The sequence below is a fragment of the Phaenicophaeus curvirostris genome, chromosome 1 (genome assembly GCF_032191515.1).
Source record: "Phaenicophaeus curvirostris isolate KB17595 chromosome 1, BPBGC_Pcur_1.0, whole genome shotgun sequence".
Taxonomy (NCBI): domain Eukaryota; kingdom Metazoa; phylum Chordata; class Aves; order Cuculiformes; family Cuculidae; genus Phaenicophaeus; species Phaenicophaeus curvirostris.
Window position 1 is genome coordinate 35,851,906 of NC_091392.1, and position 23,962 is coordinate 35,875,867.

The window sequence follows — 23,962 nt, forward strand, 5'->3', positions numbered from 1 at the left end:
CTTGAGAAATTGTATTATGTTTCCTGCCCGCTTTTTAATAGAAAAATGCATGTCTCACACTACCTGCTGTCACGTTCAGCACCTGCAAATAAGTAGTAATGGATGGGAGGTGTAAGTCACATTATTGATGAATTCTACTTTTCTGGTACTGATATGAGTTAGCAAGGCTGTGCAGAGAGCTTTGTCTTGAGTTTGAGCTCAGCAGTGCCTCTTCTATGAAAGAAAAAAACCCCATAATCCTAATTGTTTCAGAAGCTCTAGTTCACTCTTATTTGATTTTTTTTTCTTTAATGGGGGCATGTATATTCTGTATATATGATAATATTAGCTTTTCCACTTTCCTCAAATGGAAGACTAAAGCTTTACTTTTTCTTAAATTGTTTAGCTGGATCTATGTTAGTATTTTTTCATGCTTCTCTATTTCCTGTAGCTGACAGCTCTATTTTCTTAGAGTGCATACTAGCTTACAGTATAGTCAAGCCAGCTTTCTTTCTCCTTGTAACAATGTAGTCCTAAAAGAATGAGAGTTCATTTCACTGTAGAAAAAGCAATTATATTGGCTGGTGAGGTATTTTACCAATGTACATTCTTCATTACTTGCTGCATTTTCATCAAGGTACGTGGGTATGAAACAGTATTTGCCTTTTTCTTTTTTTTGTTACTGCATCCACCTAACGTTGCAGAGGTTCTGGTAGCCAACTAGCTCTTCTAGTCATTTCTTTCCAAGACCTGGTTTTAAATTAAATTATACTGACCGTAATCTTTATCTCGCTTGTATAAGAATGGACTGCTGTCTTTGATGGAAGTTTCTAACAGAGATTGAGAGTTTACAAGATGCAATTACAGTGCAATTAGCAAAGAAGGCTTATAATGTCAAGAGCATCAACTGCAAAGAAAAGCTGATTCACCAGAAAATGTTTATATGGTTCTGCTTGATCTGGGAATGCTATACCAGATAACGTAGTCTTTGATTCCTTTACTCATTGATCTGTATTTAAGCATATATTCATATACATTGCTGTAGACGCATCGGTCCTTTGGAACCTGAAGGAAAATATGCAGATAGAAGGATTTGATAATAATTTAAAGTGTTTGAGCACTCAATTAAAGGACGAGCAAGACAGAAGCCTAATTTCTTCTGATTCCTTTCTTTTGACTGAAGTAATGAAATGTATTATTTCTTCTCTTTTATTCAGATTTGTTTCCTGGGCTTATAGCTTGTCCTTTGTAAAGATATGATATAGTTCATTTTTTCCCTACCATAATTCTGCTCTTGAGAGGGATGTAGAAGTGACTCATTTTCTGCCTAATACTGCCTCTAATTGATGATTCATCTGCTCATCCCGCTATTTTAGTGGTCTCTTGTGCATTGAGGTTGATCAGTAGGTGTTCCACATAACCTCCTATTTAGACACAGGCTGTCACGGTTCCGTTCATTAGGCGTAAATGTGCCTGGCCTATTTGGCAACAGCTTTCTGATGTTTTCTCCAATCAATCGTTAGGACAGAAAAGGAACCGCCCACTGACAGATCCCAAAGGGAACGGAATGTATCTTTATAGCCAGAATATTCAAAAGCTTCTTGCAAGCCTTTCACTCCTCAACAGGGCTGGTACCTCTCACTGAAGTCTTTGAGATATGAAGCTTCTTAACCTGAGAAAAAGGAAAGTTTCCGTGATCATATTAAAACCAAAAAGGGCTTTTTCTATCAAGCCGGTCATCAACTAATCGTTATTCGAGTTTTACCCCATCCTTTTCAGCTCTGCTATTCAGAGCCTTTGAGTCTAAACATGACATGGAGCATTGAGTCAGCATTCAGAAACAGTCATCCTTATTTATCTCACAGCAGCTCTTGAGCTCTGCATTGCTAGTTCACACAGTATTTGGGTTAAAATTACATTGATTTTAACAATATATTTAACAGTAACTGGAAGTGTTGCTTGTTTCTGTTTAGATGAGAGTCCTTACACAAAGTCTGCTAACCAAGCAAGGCCACCTGATGGAGCACTGTCTGTGAGGAGACAGAGTATTCCAGGTAAGACTTGCTTTGCTTTTTATAACACCTAAATTGTTTGTGAACATCAGGGTAATACTAATCAAAAATGAACTAGTTATAAAAAGCAAATTAATTAGAGCCACTGCCAAGCAACTTTAAAAGGAGAGTTCCATGGGAGCTATAAGGAGATCTTGCAGTTAGGTTATCTTGGGCTTTTGCTGTGAAGAACATCCCTGTGTCTCTTGTCTTTTGCAGCTTATTCAGACATTGATCACAACCTTTTCATCAGAAGCTTGCGTGTTTTAAGGCCCCATGAAATCTGTTCTTTGATGTCAGGTTTTGGTGCTATAGGAACATTGGCTCATGTTTTCTGCTGCTGATCAGATAGGCCTAGAAATCCAGCAGAGCAACACAATGTCAGAATTCTCATCTTTACATGATTTTCTGCCATACGTGTACCCATCCTTGTCTTTTCTGTTATCCTATCACACAAAGCTGGACCAACAGTTAACATACGTGATCTTCAAACCTATCTGTCTTAATTACTTCGAACAAGTCTGCAAAATGTGCCCATGAAAAGTAAGTTTTATATATATGTTATCAGAAACCTAAAGGGGTTTTCACCTCAAGTAAAATGAAAGCAAATGAATACTGACAAAAGTTGTGTACAGGCAGAAGAACAGATTTTGCCGTTCTCACCTCAAGGACAGTAACCTCTGACTCGAAGGCAAGATGTATTGCAATAGAAATCACAAACTATAAGGTCGTGTCACCCACCTTCTAATGACTAATGTTAATATTCTCTGCACTCCATGGCCTTACTTTTTAACAAAGTCACACATCTCACAGAGAGGCTATAGATACCAGGGGATGGGGCTCAGACCTTTACCACTGCCAGGCTCAGATCTCATCCCTATAACTGGTGTTTCTGAAGGGCCAGAGTACGTGCTTTGTGGATGTTTTTGTGTGCTTGTTTGTGTGAGGGAAAGAAAGAGCTGGATGATTTATCATTGTTCATAAGGAACACTTTTTTTGTCTCTTTAAAGGATCCTAGTGATTTAAAGATTGTTATTTTTATATTAGAGTCATAAAAGTCATAACCACTGTGAAATGACACAACTACAGTGTCCAGTGTGCAGTTATTGTTATGAGATACTCTTTAACTAAAGAAACACCAGCAACAACTTTTTTGTCAAAGTCAATACAAATCAGGATTCATTGCTCTTGAGGATGAATTAAGACTTCTGTATGGTTACCTGTTTATGTAATGCTGTAGCGCATAGGTCTCTAATATTTGACATACTAAGTATCTACTTTTTAAAAAAAATTTAAAAGATTGGTTTTTTTTCCCATTGTGAATGTAGTAATTATCATTTATAGTGTGGTTATTGTGTTTCCAAAACACTTAATGCTAAGGTCCTGTGCAGGACCTGAAGTTCATGGTTTCAGATGACATTTTAAGAACTCTTGATGATTTTCAATGGCACTCTTCAAAGTGATCATTTAATAAAAGTTGAAATGGTGCAATTTCTCTTTAGATCATTTGGTAAGATTAGGAATTTCAAGTGCTGAATAGTCATCATGACCATTTATTATTGAAGTTGCTACATATTCTGGAGTTTTTGAGAGCACTGCAGATAACTCTTTCCTGTGTGCTGTGCATGAGTCACAGTTTGTTCAGAGAGATAATAATGACAAGTGTTCTGTTAGGTGGTCTCTTGTTTCATTCTGATATTCCATAAACACTGATCTAAGCTAATGTATGTTTTTTCAGCTTTTAGTGAAGACATTTATCTTAACACATTGTCGTGTCTCTAGACTTTAGGAGCCTCAAAGGGTAGATGAGATTGAGCTGGTTGGATATAAAAAAAGTAATAATAATTAAAACTTGTTCATGCCCTGACAAATTCACATTCTAGCATGGAGGATGTTTGTGGGTTTAGATACATAAATACCTTTATAAAACTAAGCAATGTTTTGAGAAGTCGCTCAAACATTTAGGAGTTGACTGAGGTTTCTGAAAATAACTCGTAAACTTTTATGTTACCTGGACACTGAGAAAATTTGACCCAACATTTCATATGTAAGCTGGCACCTTGTAAATAGCGGCTGTTCTTACTTGTCTGTTTGTCCTTATTATCTATTAAGTCTTGACATAGGCGCAGGCACAGCCTAGGTAACCAACTTGGTAGTAATAAGAGTACAAGTATATTAACTAGTTTGTGACTGGAAGCAGCACAGCTGCTTTGGCCTGGAGGCAGGGTGTGGGTTCTGACAGTATGTAGGTCAGCGCCAGAGCACTTTTGAATTGTAAGGTGTGGTGCACTGAACCTGGTAAATTCTCCTAGACCTGGCTGGAGAGATGTCAGATGGACTTACTGTCAGTCATCCTTGCATGGAGAGCGTACACTGTATGGATAGCAATCATTTCTATTCCCCCCAGATGGGATGCCTGATAAAACATCACATTTCTGAAGTGCTGTTTTTTCAAGCTTGAAGCACGGCAGTGGCTTTGACAGTACAGCCTTTGACAGTCTAATCCACTTGATGCTCTTGTCATTCCTGAGACATCGACAGCATGTGTCCTATTTTGAAGGAGTGCTCTGGCCATTGAGTCACCCAAGAGAAAATTTGTGGTTTTTAGCAAGGTAAATGATCTTGTACTGAGCTTTGTGCAGGTTTGAACAGCCTATGGAAAAAAATACTAGTGAAAATATATGTCCAGGGTATGGAATGTAAATCTTACAGCATAGTGTGGGATTGTGTGATCTCCCTGTGCCTGCTGAAGGTTCCTTCTCTCAACATTTGAATTTACTCTAAGGGATTCCAATGCTACTTCAAAAGGGGCAGCTTTTGTAGCTGTGAAACATGAAACTACTATACCAGCTGTAAACCCCAAGAGGCTATTTTTATCCTTCCATGTGAAACTGTATTGAAAGTGCAGTATTGATGAGCTAAGATTGAATGCACAGAGAAGTAATATGATTCTGTAGAGGTTACGTTGAGCTCAAGTTTGGTTTATTTTACAGGAAAAAAATGTTGAAATAATTATTTTATAATTAAAGTCAAATGAGCACATACTGTGAAATCAGTGCACTGAGTGTAATTCCTTTCATCCCTAGAAGCAGGAAATGGATTAAGCGTCTCTCTGGAGCACAACTTGCTTACTTAAGATGCAGAATGTATTATTCATGTGATGAGACTATATGTCATATTTATCGTGTCTTCACATGGCACAAAATCAACAAGCAACAGATCCTTTCAAAGCAATTTACAGAATTGCTGAAATTATGGTTAATTCAAATTATATGCATTAATATAATTGGAGTTTGAAACTTGGACTTGGTTTTGCAGATGTGTAGATGTTTAGTTATATATACTTGATTGTTTGAAACATTACTTAGCTTTACAGTCAGGATTTCTTAATGTAAAAGTGAGGCTTGAGGTAATGCTGGCATGACAAGCAGCCTGAAAAGTAAGAAACAAACAGATTTTCTCGTGAACCTTTAAATTTAGACTGTCAACCAGTATTTAACAAAACCTTATTGCTAGTCTTTCCATGTAGGAGGTTACAGAAGCCAAGAGGGTGTATAGTGTGCCTCGTTCAGGAAACTAGTTTTTAGGCACATAAATGGAAGCAACATGTTTCAAAACTCTCAGGGAAGACCCTTCCCTCAAAATCACAGATGCAGTTAAAAATGTCTTGCAATTTAAAAATAAAAGAGTTAATGCCCACTTGTTAGCTGACTTCTTGAATCCCTAGCTTTAGATTGCCCTAGTTCCCATTGGATTCCTGGGCTGAAGTTTCCTCCTGGCATGCCAAGAGTCTAAAGTGGAGCCTTAGCTGAGGGAAAGCATTAGGTTAGTAGCCCTTAAGACAAAGGTATCTTTCCTGCGGTTGCATATTCCTGCAGGAACTTTAAAAAGGGCATCCAGCATTCCAACAGTACTGATACAATGTCAAGAGCTGAAGACACTGTTGAAAAGGCACTTTAAAATTAAGGAGACTTTAACATATGCTTAAAAATAAGTAAGTTCTCAGTGCCATCCTGAATATGGACAGGCTGAATAATTGTTCCCATGCTTTCCAGGCTAAAAGCCATTGGTCTCTTATCTGTTTTAAGAACATGGAGAAATCGTTCGACGCTCATGCTATGCAAGTTGTTCCCTTCATTTATTTGTCTGTTTTCAATTCACTCACTGAAAACTAGAGGGATGGAGGGGTAAGAAATGACCTGACACAAGCATAAAAATAATTCCTTCATGAAACAAAAACCCAAAACCCCCACAAATTTGAGACTGATTAAAATATGTCAAAATCTGCAACAAAAGGTTCATTTTCTTTTTAGTCCAGTTCTGTATGTGCTTTTTATTGATTCTTAAAAGTTACTACTATTGAAAAGAAAAAAATTAAATACTGAAAAACCTCACAGTTTCTAAAGAGCTGAAGTGTTTCAGCTTCTCAATGTTCTATTTTTATTTGGTGAAATCATTAGTAAGTTTCAGTTAAATTCTGCAAATAGTTTTGGTTGTGTTGAAAGTCTGGGGGTTTTTTTTAGGGAAAAGTTAATTTGTCCCCAATCTATTTGACATTAATTAAAAAAATCCAAACCTCTTGCATCTACTGGCTCAGACATCTGCACTATGGGAGACTTCTAGAAATGTGAAGTTTTATTATCTGAAGTGGTCAGGAGCTCAAAACAACTATAATGCAAACTGTAGTCTGGATCTTCTGTGAATTCAGAGGTTACTTTAGCTCAGAGGACTGTGGTTATGTAGCTGTCTGTCTCCTAAGTAAATTCTTCTTCAGAGAAACAGCACCAAATAACAAGGAGACATAGTGAGAATATTTTCTCAGACAGAGGAAATTTCCATTTTTCTTGAACAGAAGAACATACCCTTCTGCCCTGCTCAGTGCACCTAGCAAAAGGCCTTTGAAGACTCATCCCTCATGATATTGTTTTCAAACCACTGTTTTTTCACCTCCCTTGGAGCCCTTATGCTCCAACTGTGCCAAACCCTGGGACCTACAAGAGCCGTTAGACCTTCCCTCGTCTCATTCCAGCCACTTTGTATTCCATGGGGATGCCTGATCTTCTGAATAGGCAAATTGTATTTAAGGTGGGAGTGCATCCCAAACCTTATGGACAAGAGCAGGAATGACCAAACCTAGATGTTAGAAAATAATTCCCTTGATGTTTTCTACACCGTGGGGAGCCTGTGTTTCTCTCTAACCAATTCTTTTTGTTATTTGTCATTTACAAGTTTTATATGCGGTTGCAGGGGTGTACTTACAGGTCAGTTGTTAAAATAGGTCACTCTACTCTGAAGGAAAATTGTCAAGACTTTGAAGTCTGAAATTAAAGTGACCAGATTTTTCAGTTCCTTTGTACATGCATGAATATTGCGCTGTTTTTCTACGCTGCCTGTTTCTTTGAAGCACGTTATAATACAGGTTTCTTCTTTCAGTATGGTGTTTGATCTCAAAACCAGGGCTAGCTGTCAAACTCAAGGGAAAACACAGAGTGAATGTACAGCCCTGAACACATTCTCTGCAGTGGCTCAAGCTCTGGTATTGCTGTTATTAACAGTTTTGCAGCCTTGGTTTTGGGAATTTGGGCAACATGATTTTAATACAAAAATGAAATGTTAAGCAAACATAATTTTAGGGTAGGCTGAATTACTGAGTTAGAAGGGAGCACACACAAATCAAAGAACTGTAAAATGCCTTGCAAGGATAATATTTACAGAGCTGATACTAAAAAAATAATTACTCTATAATGTAGTGTCCTCTGTAATTGGTCAGGACACTAACATTCCTTGGAGAAATCATGAAATACTAAATTATTGTAATAAAAACAATTATTAATGTCCTGGGAATCTTCAGGCTCTGAAATGTTTAAATACACAATGTAGAAAGCAGAAAGCCAGTTTTCTTCTGATCCTTGGCTCTGAACACATACAGGTGCTATTTAGCTGTTTACAAACCCACAAAAGTACACCTTTTTTTTTCCACCTCCCTCACCCACAGCCTGCTGTGCACCAAATGTTCATATTCTGTCTCAGACTACACCAAATGTGGCTTTCCTGAGGGGTTTGTCTACTGCCCACAGTTAATGAACTTGAATGTAGGTCAGCTGGAAGCTGAAGAATTTTAAAGAACACTCTACTTTCTTCACTATTATTTTGGGGGAGGCGGGGGTTGTAACTTATAGAAATGAAACCAAAAATATATTTCTATAGGAAAACCAGCGGGGGGGGGGGGAAGAAAATAATTGAGAGTTAAAACATATATATAATTCCAGGATCCAGTATAGATTACAGTTAGAGACGAAATATGTGATCCAATTACAGTGTGCTTGAGTTGCCAATGTAAAATTGTATTAGCTGAATTTAACCTCTATGTGCTGTACTACAATTTAAATGAGGACAAGATCTGTACAGCTTTGTATAATACTCAACTAGAAATAGTGCACTATTTTTCTTTTATAAGATAATCTTGGAGATAAGGGTGAACTTTTGAAAGTAAGAGAGAGAGAGGAGGAATTGAAAAAATCCACATGGGTTAAAAAAAAAAGGTAAAGACTTCTGGTTTGATTCGGGATACAAGATTCATGAAATGCTGCTTAGGAGGGAAGACAGCTCCCAGGTTATTCTTGTTGAAGCTCAGCTATTAACTTCTGAGCCAGGTTCCCAGTGACTGACAAATGTGACACGTGATGCATCCCTGGTGAGCAGATGTTTACCTATGTGCAAAGACACCTCCAGAGCGAGTTTTGTTTTCCTCTGTCATTAGTGTGGTGTTGGCAAGACTGTACATGTTCAAAAATAACTGTTTTCATGCATGCAGTTAACTTGGCCCAATTCCTTCAGACTCAAGTAAAACCGCAAATGATCTAAATGTTCCTGTTATTTTATTAACAGAGTGCTTCTAACTTCAGCAGCCTCTGTTGCATCATTTGCTGTGGGGCAGCCACCTTCTTAAGTGATATTGCTTAACTCGTGCAGACCTCAATCACTTTTTCCAGCCTCATCAAAACAAGCAGGCCATGCCTTTACCTTCAGCTTCCCTCAGATTTCATAAACGCTCTGATTTCACGGATGCAGTGCTGTCTCGCCTAATCCTTCATCCCCTACCAAAATATTAAGCAGTCTTCACTGGCTAACTGGTTTTGCAGATTAAGAGCATGCTTTGCCCGAGGAAACCGATCACAAAATCATCCCGTACCTTTTTTGCAGTTCTTATTGTGGAAAAAAATAATTTGTTGCAAAAGTAAAGCATACATCTCTCAGAAAAGGCCAGTTCAGGAAGCTGAAGTATGCATCTACAAAAGCACTTTTTTCCCTCAATTTGCATTTGTCTCATAGACACTTATTTTAATGTGTAATTTTTTTCATCAGCACAGAATGCTCAGATTTGCCACTGAAGATATTCTTAGCATTTAGAAAGCCATTGGCAATAACCTCTGCAGTCACAGTTATTATGGTAACTACCTTGGGTGATTTCCTAGCAGAAGCAAGTGTTTTGACCGGTGAAATGCAGCTCACAGGTTAGCAAGCTTTTCTGCACTTGAGATGTTTATTATATCTGCAAAGTCATTTGCTGATTTTCATGTTTGATGAGAGGCTGCAGTTGCTATATCATTTACAGTCTTCCCTGTGTGTTTGTTTAACCTGCTAGAGGTTTATCAAATGGTCTATGAAGCATCTGCAGAGCTACATGTCTTTTCCTTCCTATGACATTGGAAATTCCTGAATTTGCTTTCACATATTTAGTACTGAAGGACATAAGATTTGTTCCTTGTACTTCCTCCTTTCCAGCAAAATGACTTTTTTTGAATGATTCATGTATGTTATTCATGTAAGTGTGTTTCATACACAGATTTGCTTCTTGTAGAAAATGAAAAAGCCCACTGGGTTCTTGCCTAAATGAGATTACTGATTATTTATTTATACATTTTCTTTACAGATCTGCTGTCATGCTAGTCCATTTCAATACTGAAAAGGATTACAAGGGAGAATGATCTAATTTCGTTCCTTTCACTATAAATGAGAAACAAAATGCATTAAGGCAATACTGTACATGTGGAACCCAATGCTTTTTCAAATACCTAACTGATAGGAGGTCTGAAAAGTTAAATACTTTTGAACTATCTTCACTTCTTTTAGGAGTCACATCTCCTGATTGTTTTCCTGCCCAACTTTGATGTGCTGTCTGAACTCTGCAAAAGGGAAGCATCCTCGTGATAGTTGATTTCATTCATTTTAATCAAAGCAGTGGTGACATCTGTTGAAAAATCTATACTCCTTTAAAGGCTTCGGTTGGAAGAGGGAGCAGGCTGTAGAGGCCATGTGAGAAGAGAGAAACTAGGAAACGCCAAACATGGTCAAGAGTAGACTTCAGAAGTATGGAAAGAGAAGCTAGATGATCTGAGTGAGCTTGGAAAGAGAGAGGAAAGCCATATGCTTGTTAAAGGTCATGGCAAGAGGTGACAAGCACAGGCAGATCGGTGATCCTGTGATTGTGTAACTGATCACAGCCTGTTCTTGGCTGAACACGACTCATCAATCCAAATAATTTCTGTTGTCCACAAGAAGTCGTAAAACTCTTCTTTTGTGAAAGTGGACTTTGACCGTCTCTTGTGGAATTGAACAGCCTCTTACAGCTACCAGAGGTTATTTGTTGTTTTAGGTAACTGTGGAGCTAAAGCTTGATATTGACCTCTTGAAAACCACTGCATTTCCACAGGATAGCTCAGCTGGGTTTTCATGGTGGGTGGGGAAGTAGGTTGTCTTTAGAGGTTGCCTTCATGATAGGAAGATTCATGAGCATGCTCAGGTTCCTCAGTCTGTTCAGAAGTGAGAAAATGTATTAAGAAATTTTCAGGCAGTATCTTTTTCTCTTGAGTGGAAATCTCTTTATACATTCTGTACTATTACCAGTCTAGTATTGGAGCAAAAGTGTGTATTCAACAGAAAAACGGATTTGTGCATCATTCAATAAAGACAGTCCCCCTGGATCCAGTATCACGAGAGAGGAAGAGTAAAGAGAAAACCTGTGGATGCAGACTGAGTCAGTGGCTTCAGAAGGGATTGAACAAATTAATTGGTGAGAAATTCATATGTAAATACTACAAGGACTGAGGAGCATTATAACCTCTAATGTGACAGTGTTTGGTGCTGGCGAATGGTGGCAGGACTGAACTGGACAAAGCAGGCAGGCTCTCATTCTCTTCCTAAACAGGACTTCATTTTCTCCCTTTCCAAGGTGGAGCAAGACTAGATGGAGTGTTAGTGTGACCCAGCAGGGCATTGCTGTCTTTCAAATGTTCTATGTGGGACAGTGCTGTAGGCAGAAGGGTATGACTAGCAAAGGAAATCCATACATGTTCCTTTAAGGTTTGAGTGATTTGCTAATCTGAGACATTCAGAATAATTTTTTATCATTTGCCTACTTGGATCTTTTTGCAGTTGATAGATTCTTTTTATCTTACTGTTACACATAATTAACTTGATTTTTTTAATGATGTTCCTAATGTATTTTCCAATACCTTTTTAAAGGAATTAAAGCATGCTTTCCATCTGGTTTTATATCTCCCATTCAGTTTCTGCAGTGGTTATAAATTCAGGGCATGAAGATAGCAAGGAAATAATATATCATCTACCAAGATATTAGCCAAAATATGTTATCCCAGATCTGGATAATATAATAGCTTGTCGCTTTTCAGCTGTATCAGTGGGCCAAAGCTACTAGGTCTCACTTTAAACTGTGACTTTTACATCAAAATCTAATACATTTTTTTGTTAAAAAACTGTATGTCCACTTTGCCAATATGAAATGGTTTGAAGTGTTTCCTGTGGGTGGAGAAAGGGTTGTTTCTTTGCTTATTTATTTAAAAGCGATTTTATGCTTCTTAGAGTCTGATGGGAAAAGATTTTGGTGCTCATATGTCTTCCTCACCACATCCCTGGAGTGTGGGGCAGTCAGAGATACGAATTTGTGCCTCGTGTTGTAGAATAAAGAGTTAGGCATGTCTATTTTGTGTAGGAGCTGTAGGACCTCAAGTTAATTATTGCAACATTATAAACAAAGATCTCATCCTTTAGGGTTTTACTATACTTATTGTCAATTTATATGGGGGTTGTGGGCCAGAAGAGACCTTGGTGACCATCTAAACTAAACACACAACTTCATGGATTTACTTATATTTCAACTTGTATTTGAATTATATTTTAGAGGAACATTCAATTATTCAAGGTTGCCAGTGATACAAAATCCATCACAGCCCTTTCTGGTTAATTAGCCTCACTGCTTTTATTTCTAGCTTGAGTATGTGTGGTTTCAGCTTCATCTTATTTGTGACAGATTTGTTTGTCAAATTTCACTTCATCCTTCATAGGTACTTCATTAGGAAATCACTCTTTAATCCTCCCTTTTTTAAAGTAAACAAAATTGTGCTTCTGGGGTGTTTTGATTTTCTGTGTGCTTCTTTAACTGTTCTGAAAGCTCTTCTCTGGTTTTCCTGCCCTCTCTTTGGTTAATAATGATCTTGTCAAATCATGTCGCAAGAATAGGAAAAAGCATCCAAGTGATGGTTGCTACTTCACTAAATACTAAGGTGTACTAAGTATTGCTGTGGAGAACTGTCTTGTTTATATGTTCATGGCTTGCAGTAATTATTTTGGCCAGTGAGAGTCTGATCACCTGTTAGGATTCCCAAATCCTTTTCTTTCCAAATTAATTTCATAATTAATTTACTGAGCACCCGAGTTTTTATATATATAGCTGCATATGTCCACTCATACCTCTTACATTAACAGAATGGGAGACTATAAACTTTGTAGTTTATGTACAGGCTCGTAGAGTACAGTTGCCTTTTCATTTATCGTCTTTGTCCAAATTACAAATACCATCCTCACTTTGTATCTACAGAGTCTTGGGAATCCTCTAAAGTTGTGTAAAGGATGTTGAGGCTCTGGAGAGAGTCCAGAGAAGAGCAACAAAGCTGGTGAAAGGGCTGGAGAACAGGCCTTATGAGGAGCGGCTGAGAGAGCTGGGGTTGTTTAGCCTGGAGAAGAGGAGGCTGAGGGGTGACCTCATTGCTCTCTACAACTACCTGAAAGGACGTTGTAGAGAGGAGGGTGCTGGCCTCTTCTCCCAAGTGACAGGGGACAGGACAAGAGGGAATGGCCTCAAGCTCCGACAGGGGAGGTTTAGGCTAGACGTTAGGAAAAAATTCTTTACAGAAAGGGTCATTGGGCACTGGAACAGGCTGCCCAGGGAGGTGGTTGAGTCACCTTCCCTGGAGGTGTTTAAGGCACGGGTGGACGAGGTGCTGAGGGATATGGTTTAGTGTTTGGTAGGAACGGTTGGACTCGGTGATCCGGTGGGTCTCTTCCAACCTGGTTATTCTGTGATTCTGTGATTCTGTGAAAGAAGGCTATTCAGTCAAGTCTCACTTAGTAACAAACTAGAAAGAATACAGGAAGCAAAACAAGGAATATTTTAATAGGATAAAGTAGCAATGCGGCCAAAATCAAGAGATTTCAGTTCACTTAGTCACAGAGAACATTGGTGGAAGGACATTGTGAATATCAATCCAAGCAGGAACAAGTGCCAATCTTCAATGCTAATTGATTTTATCAGTGAAGCAGAACAAGCCCAGCTTAGTAGTAAACTTGAAGACAAGGTCCTTCCAAGACCTTCTTCCCTCCTGAGATGATGTTCTGACCCCGAATACTTGTCAGATAAATGATATAGAAAATGAGCGTTGACCTGTGGTAGTAAAACCCCAGTGTTATAGAAAAACAAGGGGTACGTGCTGGAGCTGAATTTTAAATATTACTGACAAACGATGGTACCTGGTAACACAGTGAGGATATTGATCCTCAAAATATTGCTTCCGTAAACAAAAGTTAGAAGTAAAAATTGATTGAGATTGTTTAGGGAAAACTTGCCTTTAGACCAAGACAGCATCAAAACTGTCCAAATCTATCAAGAACAACTAATGCTGCAATACAATCGAAATTAATAATAATTTCTAAATTACTTGCGTGGAAGTAAACACGTGCTTTTCCAAGAAGTTTTCAGGTTGAGCTCTGGCTGAGAGATACATCATTAGTTATAAAACTGAAAATTTAGTGAGTGTATCTGAAAGTCATTACAAACTTGTAGCTGCAAACCCAGATGCCTAGTAAGGATTTTCTGCAATTTTATGATAAGGATAGTACCTAACTCTAATGAGACTATTAAAATCCAGGAGCTTTATTCCTTAGCTGCTGACAAAAGGTAATGGTGCAATAGAGAACATATAGTGGATGGAAACATAATAAAATCATGAAGCTCAACTTACTTAGTCCTACACCATGCTAATAAATAGACAAGCTGTTTAAGTCAGTCAGTCTACCTTGAGTGCTAGCCAACTAGGATGATAGCCGGACATGACTATAATATATGGGAAGATGTGCTTTTCATGGTCTGAGTTAAGGGTCTCAGGGTGTTTTTTACAAGTTATAGACGCATTTCATAGTCCCAGTTTTCTCTATGTACAAAGTTGGAGTAGGGTCTAGAACATTTTAAATGCAGATCCAGTGTACCTTTTAATATATCCGCTACCCTTTAAAATATCATTGACCAGTAGTCAATACATGCTGATCAGAAGATATCGGGGCATCATCTTATATTTTTCTAATGTGTGTATGATTTAAAATTAAACAGCATAAACTCAAAACCATACCAAATATCCTTATGAGGTGGTAGCTGTTAACGTTATGTTGGTATCTCTACCTCCATCATAAGTTCTGGATCTTCACTGGCATAAAAAACATGATCAATACAGAGATCTGTTGGGGCCTGAAGATCATGTGCTCTAGACTTTGCTAAACCAGTAAGGTAAAGAAAATCCAGAGAAGAGGCTCTTATTACAGACATTTTGTAAGATGTATAAACTACATGTTTCCTGGGAAACATTGAGGGTGAAGCTAGATTGGTTGGAAGTATGAATTTTATAGTATTTCTGAATGTACAAAGCTTCAGGGTAGGCAAAGTGACAGAAGTGCTGTCTTCTTTTGCTTGGCAAATTGGTCTAAAGCTTTTTTTTTTGCTTTCTTCCACCCATCCCCTCCTACTTTATGACTTAATTGCTGTGGGGAGGGTTTGGCATTATATCCAGGCTTGTACAGTCATGTTGTCTCTTAGGATGGGACCTGACAGACATTTATGCAGAGCGAGCTTAGAAGAAAAATCCATGCAGTAGTTGACCATGTTTTATAAATGCTGAGAGAAAATCAGGGCAAATGTGTTTATTGGATGGTTTTGTTCAGATGAGAGGTAGAATGGGGACAGCCACATCTCATGAGTTGTTGCAACATGAAGCAGTGCTCACGAAGAGGCAGTTTCCTTCTGTTTAAAAAGGAAGATTAAGTGACAGCTCTTTTTCACAAACAATCTTACTTTAAAATAACTAAATATTTTCAACAGACATGCTTAGAGTCGTGTTAACAGTTTCCCCTATTAGCATACTTCTTGAGATTCTGTACATTGCATTTTGCTTGAAATTAAGGATATAATTGAAGCCTCCAGGCAGGTGCTGTTTGGCTGAATCTTTATCTGTTTCAGTCTGATTGATTATTTTTGCTATTTTTTCAGTTCTTAGAGACACTTAAGCTATCAGTGTTTGTCTCAACCTCCTGGTCGCTGACAGGAGAGAAAGCCATTGCAATAGACATCATGAACAAGATGTCTGTTTGAAGTAGATGCGAGCAAGTATTTGTAGCTAGCATGTCCTAAGCGTTTTGGAGAGGCAGGTAGATGTAATCATCTTTGTTCCTTTTACTTGAAATTTCTAGAGGACAAGAGAAAATGTTGAAAGAAAAGCTGAAAAACTTTCCTGCAAAACATGCATCACATTTTGGAGTTTGACAGAGGAAAGACTTTTTTCCCACAGCGTACAACAATGAGACTGTTCCAGGATAATGCAACCCTCCTACACTGATTTCACATTCAGATTTTCACAGAGAACTGCATGCAGCTTCTTGAAGTGACCTGAACATGTAAAATGTTGCTGTTGTCTCACAGGCTAATAGGTGCAATATTACTAGATGCTAATATGAGGCCATTTCGGTTTCTGTGCTAATTCTATGCCATATGATGGCAGTTTGGATGACAAAAGAAATCACACAGGTACAGTCTTGCAGTTGTGCATTTCACTGTTTTGCTGCAGTGATTTGTCAGCAAGCTTGACTATATAATAAGTTAGTTCATGCAAATGAATGCATCTGCCTTAATTCCTCTTTGCCATTAGTCCATTATGCATACATTAAACATTAGGGAATAAATAGAGAGATTGATTAGAGAGTTATGGAGCGCAGGTTAGAAGCTGAGAAATGCCTGAATTTTTTCCTTTTTTTTTTTGTTGTTGTTATTGGTGAACAATTTCTACAGGAATAGTAATCCTTGTGGGTTTTAAATGCTTATGGCAGGTACAGTCATCACTATTCACGTGATTTGACAAATTTTAATATAAACTACTAGCATATTTTGTAGTTCTTTAACCCTGCTTTTCCTTTGACTTTAACTATATATTTCCTGCATATTGGTTGTTGAGTAAGTTAATGGCCCCTTTTTCACAGTCATTTTTTAATACTGTAAACACCTAATTAAAAAAATCAGTCATTCTAGTGTCAGGTGTTGTTGCATATTAAATTCACCCCAAGCCATCCTTGTAACTTTAGTTTTATATCAGACTGAATTATGGGAAAAGGACAAATCATTATTAGATCACTTATTAAAATATTCACAGCTATGCATTCTTTCAGCCTATTTTTGAACTATCATCTTCTAGAAGTGGCATTTCTGGGTTGTGGTTTTCCGCAAAGGTAGAGAGTAAGCAAACCTTCAAAGTGTGAATGATCACTGAGCACAAAGGACAAAAGGTAAAATCTCTAGGAAGTATTCACTCTCATTCTCCATTTTTCTTATTCATTTTCATTCATATTTTTAATTAATTTCTCATTTTTCTAATAGTTGTCTAATCTTCCACACAAGGTGTGGAGTGTTTGATAAACACGTTGCACAGACATAGTCTGTCCTACAGACAAAAAGTTATAAGATTCCTTTCAATTTAAAATATCTGCTCTTTAATCCAAGTACTAGGAGAAGTTTTACTGGCCCATTCCTCCAAATTTCAGTCATCATGATATTTATTTGAATATTTACCATCCATTATTTGAATGGCTATGCAACAGTCTATCTGAAAAGGAGTGACACTGTTACTATATTCTTTTCTGATCCTTACTGTGCCAATTTTGCCATCGTACTAGTGATCTTGGCTTAATATCTTAAAAGAGAAAACTAATGTTTTGCATTAAGTAAAATATTAAATTATGTAGCAAATATAGACCATGACAGTCAACTCAAAGTATATTTAGTAAAGATAACTGACGACTCAAATGGAAAAATGGTATCTAATGGCACTACTGCTGAAGCTTATTGGTAGCTACAGGTCAAAAGGATATCGAAACATTGGAAGAATCACAGAATCACACAGAATCACAGAACGACCAGGTTGGAAGAGACCCACCGGATCATCGAGTCCAACCGTTCCCATCAAAGAGCTGCAAAACATGTCTTAAATGGCAAAAACCTAAGCAATTCATGCAGTTCCTAATCTAAAATGGAAAGAAGATTAAGAGGTGATTTGCTTAGAGGCTCTGTATCTGTAGAGGGATGGTGAATGTGATGGTGGTAGTGTAATGAGGTCTTGGGATTGAAGCTGGTCTACTCCAATTATGACAGAAATTACCTGCACATGTAGCAGATTTTTCACCAAGTTATGCTTTAAAAGCTGCATTGGATATATTTTTAAAAGATAATCTATAGCTGCAGATATTGCCATATCATGTTTCTCTGCTTGTGCCACTCAGGAGATCGGGAGAAAATTGTTCTCAGTGGTTCATTCCTGCCTTGAGATGCACAAATGCAATCAATCCTCTAATCTGTCCTGCCTTATCCATTTTGGTAACCATAGAAGGCAGAGAAACTGTAACAGTCAGGCCACACGTTTGTGAATAATGTCACCTCAGTACAAATAATGCTAATTAGCAAGAGTTCTCCTGGTGATAATTTCTCTCTGTAAAGGTAATGGAGAGGAAGTTGGAAATTAATCTGTCAGAATTATAGGAAGAAATTTTATGAATCAACTGGCTATGTCAGGGTAAAAGCTCTGTGTTGTCCTGCACAGCAGGATTTCCACTAGCAAGGGCAGAGGATTGCTAAAGCCCTCATCCTATTCAGATAGAAATCGAAAGAAGATTAATGTGTTCATGGAACTCTGTCCTTCCTTCATCGACAGTGTCTAGCAGAGACACGCAGAGGTGTTCAGGGTATCGCTGCTGATGTGTGGGCCATTCTTGAGTTTAATACATGGTTGTTTATAGAAGGAAGCAAATTTTCCAGTAGGTGACACATAATTTGTGTGGGAGATACAAATTTGAGATAAGTATGAATGTAAGATCCAGCTCAAAGGTACCAACTCCCCACCCAAGAAAATAAATGACATTGTGTGGAAGCGGAGAGGTTTGAGCTCTGAAAAGCCCTGTAATGGGTATTGAAGAGATTATAAAGGTTGAGACCATCAAGTCATCATTGTGCTTGGTTTGCCCTGCCCTTCAATGTCCTTGCTTTAGAAAGCTCCACTGTGACACTACAATGAGGTGCTTTGGCCCCACACGTTCAGAAATTTGACTACCACCACAGATAATGTGGAAGCAGAAAAGTGCTTGAACTTATGAAACCTACTAAGTGCTTCAATGTAGAATGGGTCCCTATCTGAAGCTGATTATTGCAAATTTTCAAGCATGCGGGTAGTGATTAATGCATAGTGTAGGTACCCTCCCAAAGAAACCTATCAATGAAAACACTAGAACTTCCCAGCTAACTCAAGGAATAAATGTGCTTTAACTATACTACTACATTGAGCAAGTCTGTAGTTCACAATACATCTTTATTCTGATCATATTGCAAGATGGCACGTCAGGGATAAAATATCTTTTTTGTAGGTAGTAATGCAAAAAAAGAAGTTTCATTGTTGTGATTCCACTAAATCTTCTCTTCTTACAGTAACATATTAAAGTATTCATATTTACTGAAGCCAGATGTTTTAATGTTTTCTAATTTTATGAATAGTTTTTGCTCTAATTGAATTTCTCTGACAAGATTTGCTCAGGGATTATGTATAGTAATTCTGTAATTTTTTACACTTAAAATTAAACCACATCTTACTTTCTAAATCCATTTTAATCAAAATATGTTGATTGTTCTTCAATGTACTTCTAAGAATTCAAGCTTGTAATTTGATTCTTTACCTATAATAGGGGATTATAAAACTGTAATTGTGTATGTTTTCAGTTTCCTTCTACACAGATGTTCTGCATTGTGTTATGCTCCACCTTTATGGATGTCTATATAAATTAAGAAAACAGAAAGCATATGAGCTAAAAATGACAGAAAGATACTTTGGAAATAGCAACCCCTTCAAATGCCGTGGAAGTTTTAAACACTTCCTCAAGGGCTGTGATTTTGCCCTTCCCCACCTTTGAGCTTTCCCACACAGTCCATTACTAAGTGGAATGAAGAAGAATTATTTTCACATATCTCCTTAATGGTCTCACTGATTTTATTCCCCCATAAGCCTTGTCACCAGCCACCTCAAGAAAATGTAGGGAGAGAATGACTCCTTGTTCTGACTGTGTGACCTGATACTTTCAGTCCTTGAATCAGGGTGAAAAATGAACTGCAGAGGGAACTCAGAAGTGGTCCCTGACAAAAATTATTAGCAGCTCCAGTTGTTAGAAGATTCAGATCTGTTTTGAGATAACTCAAGTTAATCTCTTTATATGTGCAGTGTCTGTCCAGTAGCACGATAAATTATTTTAGACTTCTAATAGTGGAATGTTAGATTTATTTTGTGTATCAACACACATTCTTTATTTGTTTTCTGAACCTATTTTTGCAACACAATAATGCAAGCAAAAGAAAACTAAAAAGTGTCTTTGAAACTTATATTTCATTACAGAACTTCTGTGAGCAGGACTATTCAGAAGTCAAAACAGCTTGTTCCTTCACCAGCACTTGTCTTCCTTGGAGAAGCTTCTAGCCATGTGGCCATCCAGGTCCCTCCCTAGTCTGCATGGCTGCTACAGTTAGCCCAGATAAACTTCTCTGCTCTTTCTACAACTGTTTCCACTGACTGTGTTTCCCTCTGGAAGTTCAAAGCAGCCTTTTTTTTGCTTCCTCATATGACACCATCCCTTGTAATTTGACTGTACAGAGATCATCCGTATTGCTGCTGTATGAAGCCGCTTCTCTGCGACAACTGGTTTTATATTATGCCATGGCATAGCATGCTATTTTTTTATTTTCTGTCACATTTTCTACCACTCCTGTTGAAGAGGGGTGGATTCAAACACAGGCTGGATGTTGGCTCTTGAACATGTGCCATTGCTAGCGTGGCTGTGCTGCTACCAGAGAAGCATTGGGACAGTTTGCAGTAATTCTGCTGTAGGCTGTGGGATGGAAACGGTTTAGCTTAGGAAAGTAAATTATTTTAACTCCGGTCCCTGTAAAAAACGACAGGCAGTTCTCGAACAGCTGATTGTGGGGGGTTTTTCTCTATCACACTCACAAAGAATAGTTGGGTTTGTAGGAAGGGTTTTACTCCTGTGGTCCTGCTAAACGTTTTGCTCCTGCAGTGTAATTGCTGAAGTTACTGTGGTGTCCCTCAGTAACCATGTCATGCATCAGTTGTTTCTTCCAATGCTCTTCTGCTGAGAAATTGATGAGGTTCTTGTCATTAAGAATGAAGAGGCACTTGTTGTCTGTTACTAGCTTTCAATTGGTTATTATTTGATTTTGGATTTGGGATATTTGTGTTCATTTATAATCTTTCAGTTATAAACAGAGTTCCAAATACAAAACTTATGTTTGAAGCTATATATAAGATCACCCCTGTTTCATGCCTCAGGTTTGATTTAGAGAGAGTTGGCTGCCAAGGTGTCTGTTTCTGCATCTCAGAATATGAAAAACGGACCCAAAACCAAATAGCACAAGAATTCAGTTCTTTTCCATTGGAAAACCAACCAACCCAGGTGTGAGCTGTGCTCCCCCATCTCCCTTGCTTTACCTTGTACTGAAAATGGTGCAAGGTTTCGTCTTTGCAACATTTATCCAAGCTATCTATTTGGCCCACCCACAGACCCAAGGCAGCCTCTATTGCTGTTGGTTTAAAGTTACAGGTCCTACTGGTAAGTGTGGTGTGTCGTGCCTTGAAGTTGTGTCCTGATGCACCTCACACCAGTTTGTCTTCTGCTGCAGCCTGCTGGGTTCTGAACTAGGATTGATTTGGGGATTGTTCCTGCACAGGCTGGAGGAAACAGCATAGAGTAGGTTAAGGTCAGGTTCACATTTTCATATTCTTTTCACCAATATGGTGTTTTAGGAGTTAGTGACAGACAGACAGGAAAAGGGCAACAAGGAGTAGAGAGTTCATAATCTCTTGACATCCTTCTTGTCACAGTCAGAGAAATTTACCTCCCTGCAGGACGTGAGACATTGAGTAGACGTGATGTCCCCAGTATAACAAACTGATATCTGTTTCTCAAAAATCGACTTTATCTTCATGTGATTTCTTATTAAGCCATGAGATCTCTACTGGAATGTAAAGCAAAATGTATCCTCTGCAGAATTTCTGCTGACATACAGGGAAAATCCATACAAGGACAGCATTGACTGTATTTTCAACAGACTTACCAATTACTTATTTATTGATTATGTATGTCTTCTGGTAGGAAACGATCAATAACAGCAAGGTGGGGTTTTGGGGTTTTTTTTTTTGACTTCTAGGTTAGATTCCATTTATGCCCTGCCCTGGCTGCACTGAAAAAACTTATTCACTAGATGGGAGATACAAGCACTTGACCTGATCCTGTAGATTTTCAGCGTTTTCTTGCATTTTAAAATGAAATTTTCACAGAAGGGACAGAACACAGATGTAATATCTGGAATGAAGGCAAATCTTTTTCAGTTTTACTTAATATGTAAATTAGGATGTAATTTCAGGAATACAGGAAATAGATGATGAAACTTCTGGTTAAGAGTTCTCTCAGCTTTCAGATGTTGTTCTATGAAAAAGCATATTCTGTAGTTTAACATTTAATTTTCATTTTGAAGAAGTGAATAGTATTCCAGGTTCAGGAATCTCATAAGTCAATTTATTTTCCTTGCTTTTTGTGTGTTAAAACATGTGATTTACATACGTCAAAAAGTAGGAAATTACAAAAAGTCTGATCATGTATAAAATTTTAGAACCTTTATCATGATATTCTATTCCCTGAAGAAAAATTAATTTAACATGGTGTTTCTTGGCTTTCACTTGCCTGCAAGCTACTCCATTTATTTATTTCCTTACAGTAAGATTTACAAAGTCTTGTATTTGAGCACCTGCTTATCTTTGAAGCTTTCCTGTGCTATATTGAGGATCCCTGTAGTCTTCTAGGTCGCAGGGCAGATCACAGTCTTGTTACACCAACTGACCCTCCTGCAAGTCAGGCACACACAGTTATGATATTGCAGCAGCGAACCTAAGAGAACGTGAATTAAGAAAACAGCGTAATGTTGTTTTTAATGTTCAGCTGCTTTGTATGCTCTACCTTACAGATCTAGAGACCTAAATGAAGCTCTTTGGAGCAGAACCTTTCTTTCTGTCTTGCATGTGAAAGTTTGTGTGTGTTTGTACAAGCCTGCATGTTTGCATTCCTCTTTCCAAGCCCATCTCCAGTGTTCAGCAGGATTCGTGAACCCTGTACTGGCAATAGGTGGATGCCAGCAAAGCTGTAGGGCAACTGGTACAGCATGGACAGGCATGTCCCCAGGATCACCCCTGCAGGAGTGGGAAGTGATGGCACTCCTGCAGTGTCAGGGCAATCCCAAAACCCTCCCCAGAACAAAGGAAGGCAGGACACAGTGTGAGCTGCGTTTCATTGAGCTGCTGGAATTGTTAATGATGAGAGAGGAAGTTCTCAAGTGCATTTCTCCAACTGAAGTGTAAAATGGTATTGATTTGAGCTTTTTTATAGACTTCAAACCATCTTTTCTCTACACAGTTTCATTTTAGAATAGTTCATTTGGTTCGTATCACAGAGCTGTACTGCAAGAGTAGTGTTCTGATATTTGATACTTCATAAACTGTTACGAAGTAAGAAGACGTTTCTTAATCTCATGCTCTGTATTCAGTTTACCATTAAACAAAAGACTTGTAAATTCAATTCCTGGTCTACTCGTAAACTTTAAGAAAACTGGAAATAGCTTCTTTGCCTTCCTTTCTGATGCTGGCTATGTTAATGTTATTAGCAATGTGGGAGTACATGTAGGAAAGAACAGACCCCAGAGACTTCTAACTAATTTGGTGTTTGCTGGTTGGCATAAGCAGTGAATTATGAGTGAGGTAATACATGAAGTAGTTTGATTTTTTAACCCACAAGGAGTAACATAGCTTTGTGTTAACTAGAGACTGACCTTGCATTAGTTAGGCAGTGGCGCGTACAGATGTGATTGCTTGTTGGATTGGAAATGAAGTCCCAGGGTTGTTCTGATATTGGGCATTTCCATAACTCCTGTGGGATTAGTCTGTAATAATAACGTTGGAGCACTACAGAAGAGTAAACATGTAATATATAGCATTATAAGAAAAGTAATCATGTGCAATTTAAGACAGCAAAGATGAAAAGCAGAGAGACTGGGGTATCAAATGGGCCTGGTTCAGAGCGCTTCCAGGGATAACAGCCTCTTATAAGCAAAACCAGCTTAGGTTGCTTAATTTCTTCCTGCTATGATTATACAAAACAAAAGCTACAAAATCTTTCAGAAGGGCAAGCCTAATGAAATTGTTACATGCTCCTAGATGACCTTACCT

General features: G+C 38.1%; 1 protein-coding gene across 13 annotated transcripts in view; it reads left to right on the forward strand.

The window, feature by feature from the left end:
- GRIP1 (glutamate receptor interacting protein 1) overlaps positions 1–23,962 on the forward strand; it is a 334,393-nt gene that overhangs the window by 227,268 nt on the left and 83,163 nt on the right. For 10 of the 13 annotated variants that reach the window (XM_069852618.1, XM_069852679.1, XM_069852696.1 and 7 more), the window contains exon 2: positions 1,953–2,033. The exons of the other annotated variants lie outside the window; for them this stretch is intronic. In XM_069852618.1, coding sequence (XP_069708719.1) covers positions 1,953–2,033 — 81 coding nt within the window. The remainder of the gene's footprint in view (positions 1–1,952; positions 2,034–23,962) is intronic. 13 annotated transcript variants of the gene reach the window in all.